This window comes from Labeo rohita, chromosome 13 (assembly GCF_022985175.1).
Source record: "Labeo rohita strain BAU-BD-2019 chromosome 13, IGBB_LRoh.1.0, whole genome shotgun sequence".
In the NCBI taxonomy this organism is placed as follows: Eukaryota; Metazoa; Chordata; class Actinopteri; order Cypriniformes; family Cyprinidae; genus Labeo; species Labeo rohita.
The window spans coordinates 18070890-18079121 of NC_066881.1; the positions used below are offsets into that span (position 1 = coordinate 18070890).

At 37.0% G+C, this 8232-nt stretch overlaps 2 protein-coding genes across 3 annotated transcripts; both read left to right on the forward strand.

The window, feature by feature from the left end:
* The first annotated feature begins 466 nt into the window (after positions 1 to 466).
* calhm3 (calcium homeostasis modulator 3) lies at positions 467 to 4887 on the forward strand. Of its 2 annotated transcripts, XM_051126573.1 has the most exons (4): positions 467 to 771; positions 3081 to 3473; positions 3559 to 3814; positions 4049 to 4887. In XM_051126573.1, exons 2-4 carry the CDS (start codon positions 3187 to 3189, stop codon positions 4499 to 4501), a joined length of 996 nt encoding a protein of 331 aa, XP_050982530.1. In that variant the 5' UTR covers positions 467 to 771; positions 3081 to 3186; the 3' UTR covers positions 4502 to 4887. The 2 variants fall into 2 exon arrangements, with proteins under 2 accessions (XP_050982530.1, XP_050982529.1); XM_051126572.1 differs by lacking the exon at positions 467 to 771 and having other exon boundaries at positions 2961 to 3473.
* A 587-nt stretch (positions 4888 to 5474) lies between these two features.
* On the forward strand, positions 5475 to 8232 carry calhm1a (calcium homeostasis modulator 1a). The gene is made up of 2 exons (XM_051126590.1): positions 5475 to 6032; positions 7651 to 8232. Exons 1-2 carry the CDS (start codon positions 5484 to 5486, stop codon positions 8149 to 8151), a joined length of 1050 nt encoding a protein of 349 aa, XP_050982547.1. The 5' UTR covers positions 5475 to 5483; the 3' UTR covers positions 8152 to 8232.

Below are 8232 nucleotides of genomic sequence, written 5' to 3' on the forward strand. Positions count from 1 at the left end.
GGTAACTTGTTTTCTGTACCCCATTATCCAAAATAACCTTCCCAACAATGTTGGTACATTTGCATTTTTGAAATATATAAAACAATTTATTTTATAAATTTGTTTGTCTTTTATCAGATTTACCCAGGGTGTAATTTGTGAAAAAAGCTGAGGGGGGATTGCTTTTGAAAACTTTTTTCTCTCTACATAGGCGGAGGTTGAACCAACTCCAGTAAAGCTATAGCCTAACTAAGTAACCTAATGTTAGTGTAATCTATTAACAATGCACATTATATACCGTTTTTTTAGGCAAGTACCAGATAATGAGTGCCATGTGAAATGTTTTAATACGACGAAAACTGTCTAACGTGATAGCAATTTAATAAAAACATTGTAAGTTAGGCCTATTAATTGTAATGATTTCATTTCAAACAACGAATAAATTATATAGAGAAAGGAGCAAAGAACACAGTATCAACAAAGCTTTTTGAAACTCCGAATCAGTAAAACACTGCGTCGCAAAATGATTTCAAAGCGCTCCAGTCGGATCGCGAATCATTCGATTCAGAACGGGACTTCAAAGCGTGTATCGCGAATCGTTTGATTCAAAACGGGACTTCAGAGCGCCTATCACGAATCATTTTTTTTAGATCGGAACTTAGGAGCGGGTTCGCGGGATGTTCTTATCACCACCGGGGATAAAAAAGATTCAGCAGAGGCAGGGATGCATAGACCAGAGTGGGAGAAATAGAACGGGACAAGTTGTCCCTTTCTCAGCGTGAGAAATACAAGGTGTGGCGTGAGAGCGGTTGAAATGCGTGTGTCTCACGGTGAATGCGTGAGACTTGAGAGCCCTGCTCCAAACCAATTATCATCTTTAGGGTCGCGAGAGGGCTCCAGAATCAAATGGCTGAGGGTGCTTCTTAAATTAGTCAGGGTGCTCTTATCTTTCGCTTAATCACTAAAAAGCTGTTACTCATCTTACCTCACAAGTTACCTTATAATCAATGATGTTGAATCTCCTGTTTACAATGAATATCTTATTTACATCGCGTCCACTTTGTTATGAGATGATTTGTGCTGAACCAGGGTTCCCAGGTATTCACAACAAAACCCGGGAAACCCGGTAAAAATCGCGTCACGAGGGGTAAAATACACTTTTTTGGCGGGATTCCCTGGGTAAAATTAGCATTCCATGGGCTAAATATCACGTTGTTGGGGTTTAACGTTGCATGAAAAACAACCCGTGCCAACAGTGTGCTGAACTGAATTTTTAGAGTGGTGAGTGGATTCTAACTTAAACGCCTCTGATTGGCTGTTGGGTTCAAGAAATCAACAGACATGTCTGTGATTGGCTACACTGCTCAACGCTGCAAAAACACGTTGAAATAGAAAATGATCTCTAGAGCGCAAACCATAACGCACTAGTTAGTTTGCCAAATCTGCAGTAAAATTACATATATTACATCTTTAACTGAGGGTGCTATAGATTTCGTTTGAGGGTGCTGCTTAGCATCTGAATGAAAATATTAAATAGGTTGAATTCAGGTAAAGTGGGCCGTTTAAGCTTAATAATACTGTTCTTAATTAAAGGGACACTATTTTTCTAAATAATAAAAATTTTGGTTGATGCAATAAGACACTGGTGGGTGTGGCCACACACCTCAAAGGAGGACTGTCATGGTGAAAAGTAGAATACCCACTGACATAAGATTTTTATTGTAACTTACAAGATTGCTCACTAAATGTAAACAAACACTGTGACAGTTCCAGTTTTATGCAATACTACTATCAATAGGGTATAAAATGCAAAACATTAAAAAACAAAACAGTTTTCTTGTAAGGGGTTTAAATATACTTGGCCCACTTTGCCAGAATGTGTTAGATAAAGTGGGCCCTTAGGATTCAGGTAAAGTGGGCCGACCTTTAAACTTCAGTATTTATACCCAAATTCATTAAATAAATTGAATTCACTGGTTATTTTATAGTTGACATTTATAATTTACTTTTTAGAAAACAGAAATAAGACTGCAGTCAGGAATTCAAGTCACCGATGAAAGAAAGGAAAGAGAGGATAGAAAAGAAGTCAAGGAATGAAGTTCAATCTGTGGAGTGAAGAAACGATGAGAGGAGAAAATATAGATAGAATATAAAGCTTTAAAATACGGACACAATTAAAAATTGTTGAAAGTTTTTAGAGGGCATAGAGAGAAAAGCATTTTACATGTAGTTAAGATTTCAGAACATTCAGATATTCAGATTTCATTAAATTTAATGTCAACATTCTTTCAGGAATTTCACACATGAATTGAAATTTATTTATCAAAATTATTCTGCATCTTAATTATATATATATATATATATATATATATGAAGTGTTCAGATGCAAAACCAGCTAAATCCATCTGACGTAATTCTTTAAAATGAGCATTTCTTTCTGGCTACTTTGTATAGGTTTCTGTGTAAGTACTGGTACTTCTGATTGGGCTGAGGCTGGAATTTAGTGAGTTTGGAGTAAAAGTATTTGATGGATGTATAATATGTGTCAGGAGCATTCACTCAGTATCATTATCTCATTTTTGACCGAGATGGCTTTTAGCTGGTTTTGCATCTGAACTCTTCATATATATATATATATATATATATATATATATATATATGTATATATATATAATTAAGTATAATTAAGATGCAAAATATTTTTTGATAAATAAGGGATGGTCCACTTTATCAGACCAGCTGGCCTACTTTACCTGACAAGAATTTGTCTGGAGTACATTACCTCAACATGTTCATTCGTATATATCTTGCAAATAACACGTTATATGGACTGCATTTAAATAGAAATATTATAGCTGGACCTTAAGCAAACTCGTTTTAAGCAGTTTTAAAGTCAGATATTGGTGCGCACATTAGGGTGTGGCCAAAGGAAGCAGGTGCGCGCGTCCTACAAGTGAACCCATCACACTTCAGCACGCAGAGCTCAAGATGCGTTAATATCTGTGAAACATTCGTTTCCACGTGATCCATTTAACTACTTTTAAATTAAAGTAACCATTTCTCAAGTGAGGGTTTTTATTTTCCGTTTGTCTTTTTTGCAGAGTTGAACAGCGCAGATTGCGTAACGACGTATTTGGCGGTCATTATCAGATAAGTAGCCTACGTTTGACTCATCTGCAGCTTCTTATAGCTAACCTGAACTAATTAATGGATCGTTTAAAGTTGGTTCTGCAATATTTCCAGTCGAATTCTGAGTCTATCTCCAACGGTATCTGTATAATATTGTCACTGATAAGCGTCAAGTTGTATACAAGTTTTGATTTCAATTGCCCCTGTTTACCGCAATACAACAAGATGTACGCACTGGGGGTCATGTTCGTACCTCCGATTATATTATTCTGTTTGGGAGTGTTAGTCAATCGTCATACAGGAGTGCTGATGGAAGAGTGGGTCAGACCCATGGGCAAGAGGACAAAAAATCCAGCAGTGGTAAAGTAAGTTTGAAGCTAAATAATATTGATAAAATTACTCATTATTAATATTAATCATATACAAATTCTTATATTATCCTTCTACCAGATTTTTACTGTCATCGATGTTGCAACGGGCACTTCTAGCCCCCATGGTCTGGATTCTGATGACGCTCTTGGATGGAAAATGTTTCATCTGTGCTTTTAGTATGAATGTAGACCCTAAATATTTTACAGGAATACCAAACAGCACTGGGCTAGAACTAATCAAGATCATGGCTAAGGTGCCTTGCAAAGAAGATGTCATCTTCAAAAACACCAGTTTTCGGAAAGCCGTCTCACGCTATGTGCGTTGTTACTCTCAGGTGAATGGGTTTTCTCACATTTTTTGGCACATTTTTTCAATGCTTACATTGTGTGCAGTCAAAGAACCATGATGTCAAAGTCATTTTTTGACTTGATAGCTGCTAAGTAAGATTGAGCTGTACAAAGTTGACAGGAACAGACCTTTAGCAAATCTGTAGGTGGTTAAAATCCTTTCATGCTTTGCATAACCAGATGATTCATCTTTTCTTCTTGTACAATTTATCTTTTCTAAGGCAATAGGCTGGTCAATCCTCCTCTTCTTCATTTTTCTGGGCGCTGTGGGTCGTGTCCTGAAGCCTTGCTTCAATCACGCAACGTTTCTCCAGACACGCTACTGGAGCAATTACCTGGACATCGAGCAGAAGCTCTTCGATGAGACCTGTGTCCTTCATGCCAGAGATTTTGCCAGAAAATGCGTGGTGCAGTTCTTTGAGAGTATGCGAGAAGACGTGACTGTGAGAATGCCCCTCTCAAATGCACTCAGACTCAGCACAATCCATAATGAATATGGAGAGGAAGAAGAGGAGCGTCTGCATGGCATAACCAGACAAGATCAGGTGGATCATTTGCTGCAAACCTGGTATGAGTGCAAACCAGAGCTGGACGTGACAAAGATGGCCTATAAGCCCAAAGTATGCATCACTTGGGAAGATCACAATGGAAAGGCATTATTCTCTGAAGTGTAAAACTGAGAAGAAGAAAAACAGATTTTACTTCTTAACTAAGAATTAATGTCAGAAACTGACATGTTAATGAAATATTAATAAAGAGAATGAAAAATGTTGATGCTAGAATTGTAATAATTTGAGAACTAATTGACTAATGTTAATTTAGAAGCAAAGCTTAAAAGGCTTTCATGCAGGTGCATTGGATATATATATATATATTGGATATACTCTATGTAATTTCTGTTTTTAAGTTGCAGTGGGCCCTTCAGGCCCCAATAGGATTCTAATGCAAAGATTCAAAGAATGTTTCTTCTGTATATTTAGTATGAATCAAAACCGTCAGATTAATGTCAATTCAGAAAGCATTGTTTTAACCTTCCTCAAGCGCTTGCATGGTGCATTTGAATAGGCTGGGATGTAGTTTGTGTATTTTTGCATGTCTCTTTCCACACACATTACGCAACGACCTCATGGATATGGCTTTGATGCAAATCACTACAAGAACCCTGGCAACACCTGAAAAAATATGTATGTATTGTATATGTATTTGTCTGTAAATTGTGTATTTATTAACAATATTAACTAATAAAAAAGTTTATTATTTTAGCTGCATAGTGGTTCAGCCACTGCTTTCTGTGTTTGTATATTGTCCATGTTTTACACCTTTTAGTAAGAGACATTTTGTCTTGTAGATATGTATTATGTTTGACAGTAAACAATTTAAGCACTGGACAATGCGAGGTCAAAAATCACACCCAACTATTTAGTTGAGCATGTGTTAGAGCCTCCAAAGGAGGGGCCTGTCAATCATGTGCATCAATGCATTAAGGCGACCTGGTGAACCTTTCCTCACTTTGAACTCCGGCATTCTTGCTCTCTTTTCTCTCTGACAGGACAGAGTAAGTCTTTGATTATTCTAATAAGATTAATCATTAATTTTTGCTTAACTGTACTAATTTGATCTACTGTTTTGCTCTAAAAGGTGAACTGACTTGTAAATATGGATAAATTTCGGATTATGGTCCAGTTTTTGCAAGCCAACCAAGAGTCCTTCATGAATGGCATCTGTGGGATCATGGCTCTGGCAAGTGCCCAGATGTATTCCTCTTTTGAGTTCACCTGTCCTTGTCTTCCAGACTACAATTACGCGTATGGGATCGGCATTCTAATCGTTCCGCCAATATGGTTCTTTTTACTTGGATATGTACTTAACAACAACATATCAGTGTTAACTGAAGAATGGAAGAGACCGGTTGGAAAACGTAGGAAAGATCCGGCGGTTTTGCGCTATATGTTCAGCTCCATGACGCAGCGCGCTCTCATCGCCCCGGCTGTATGGGTAGCCGTGACTTTAATGGATGGCAAGAGCTTTTTGTGTGCTTTCAGCGCCACAACGGATTTATCCGAGTTCATCAACGAGACCTATCAAAGCATGTCCAAAAAAGAGCTTCGAAAATTACAAGCAAGGATTCCATGCAAGGACGTATTTGATGGGAATGAGATTATTTCCAGAGAAGCGGCCACTAGGTATATTCGCTGTTTGTCACAGGTAATGGCATTATTTCAAACCTTAATAATGAAATCGGGTTTTCTAAATGAACTTATCTATAACTATTAACGCTGCCCTGGTGAAAAAAGCAGCATATGCTGGTAGGTATTTTTTGATGCTGGAATGCTGGTTAGGTAGGTTTTGATGCTGGTTTAAGCTGGTCCTTTGCTGGTTTTTGCTGGTCATGTTGCTGGTCAAGGACCAGCATAAACCAGCTAAGGACCAGCATAAACCAGCAAAGGACCAGCTTAAACCAGCATCAAAACCTACCGAACCAGCATCCCAGCATCAAAACACACCTACCAGCATATGCTGTTTTTTTCACCAGGGTGGGTAAAGCAATATTTGTAATTGTGTACAATTTTGCAAACGTAATTCTGAAAGACAGCAACAAGCACCTGGTTAATTATAATAATTATAGTGGCAAAGTATAGTGCTAGAGTTGTTTATCAACAAACAACCAATCATAAAATGCTTCAGTGCTGACCTCATTAAATATTCATACGCTTATAGAAACTTTAACACGCTGAGAGAAAATGAAAACGTCAAACGCATCACTTACAGACTAATGACTTATCTGAGAAGGTTTCATACAATGTAAAAACAAATTTTCACAGATACACAAGAGGTTACTAAAACAGGGCAGGTCTAGGAATAATTACGAGCACTGAGAAATTATATAAGCCAAGGATTTTAAGTGAAATGTGACCCTGGACCCCAAAACCAGTCATACACTGTAAAAAATAAAAAACACAATTTGCTGAGTCAGCTTAAAATAATTTGTTACCCTGCTGCCTTAAAATTTTAAGTTCAGTCAACTAAAATAAGTTTATTCAACTTGAAATGTTAAGTTGTACTAAGTAACAGCTTAGATATTTGTGTTTGCTAAACTTAACAGATGGGTAAGCAACCCAGCTGCCTTAAAATTTTAAGTTGATTCAACTCAAATATCTAAGTTGTCACTTAGTATAATTTAACATTTCAAGTTAAATAAACTTTTTTTGAGTTGACTGAACTTAAAATTTTAAGGCAGCCAGGTTACAAATTATTTTAAGTTGACTCAACAAATTGTTTTTTATAGTGTAAGTAGTACGGGTATGTTTGTAGCAATAGCCAACAATGCGTTGAATGGGCCAAAATGATCGATTTTTTCTTTTATGTCATAATTCATTAGGATATTAAGTAAGGATATATCCCTATGAAGATATTTTGTAATATATCAAAACTTAATTTCTGATTAATAATATGCATTGCTTAATTTGGACAAGTTTTAAGGCAGTTTTTGCACCCTCAGATATCAGATTTTCAAATAGTTGTATCTCAGCGAAATATTGTCTTATTCCAACAATACATTAATGGAAAGCTTATTTATTCAGCTTTCAGATGATGCATAAATGGACCCTTTTGACTGGTTTTGTGGTCCTTGTGGAAAAATGATGTAGGCTATGATTATATGGGAACTATAGTAGTCAGCATTTGAAGTGGATCAGAAAAGTTAATCAAAGTTGTCAGTAGTTGTCAAAGTTGCCTATTGTCTATATAAGACTATATAACAATATATATATATTGTTTTATTTTAAAATTAATCTGTTGTAATGTTTTGTTTTTGTTTCTTTAGGCCTGTGGATGGACCTTTTTAATGGTAATAACTGTAGCAGCCTTCTTGATAAGGGCGATAAGGCCTTGTTTTACCCAAGCTGCTTTTCTTAAAACCAAATATTGGTCGCACTACATCGATACAGAGCGCAAACTATTCGACGAAACGTGCAAAGAGCACGCCAAGAGCTTCGCTAAGGTCTGCATACAGCAATACTTCGAGAGCATCAGTGGTGAAATTGTTCCACAGTTCCAGCTACCCACAAAGAAAGGGAAAGGTAATAAAGATGAGGATGGGGAAAAACAGAAGAGTGACGAGGAGAAGCTTCTTGGGGTCCGTAAAGAAGAGGACATGAATAGAGTGCTGTGGAACTGGCATACATGTAAACCCGCGCTACTGCTGAACAAACGCGCTGAAGAAATGAACGGACATGCGCACTTGGATACACTCAGCCTCACAGATGAGCGCCAAAATCACACACCTATGAAAACAACAGCTGTAGCATATTACTCCAAAGTCTGATTTTACATTTTAAAATTAATATGAAGTGGTATAGCATTGTCAAGATCTCATTTCTATTTATTGCTTGCCATTTCTTATCCT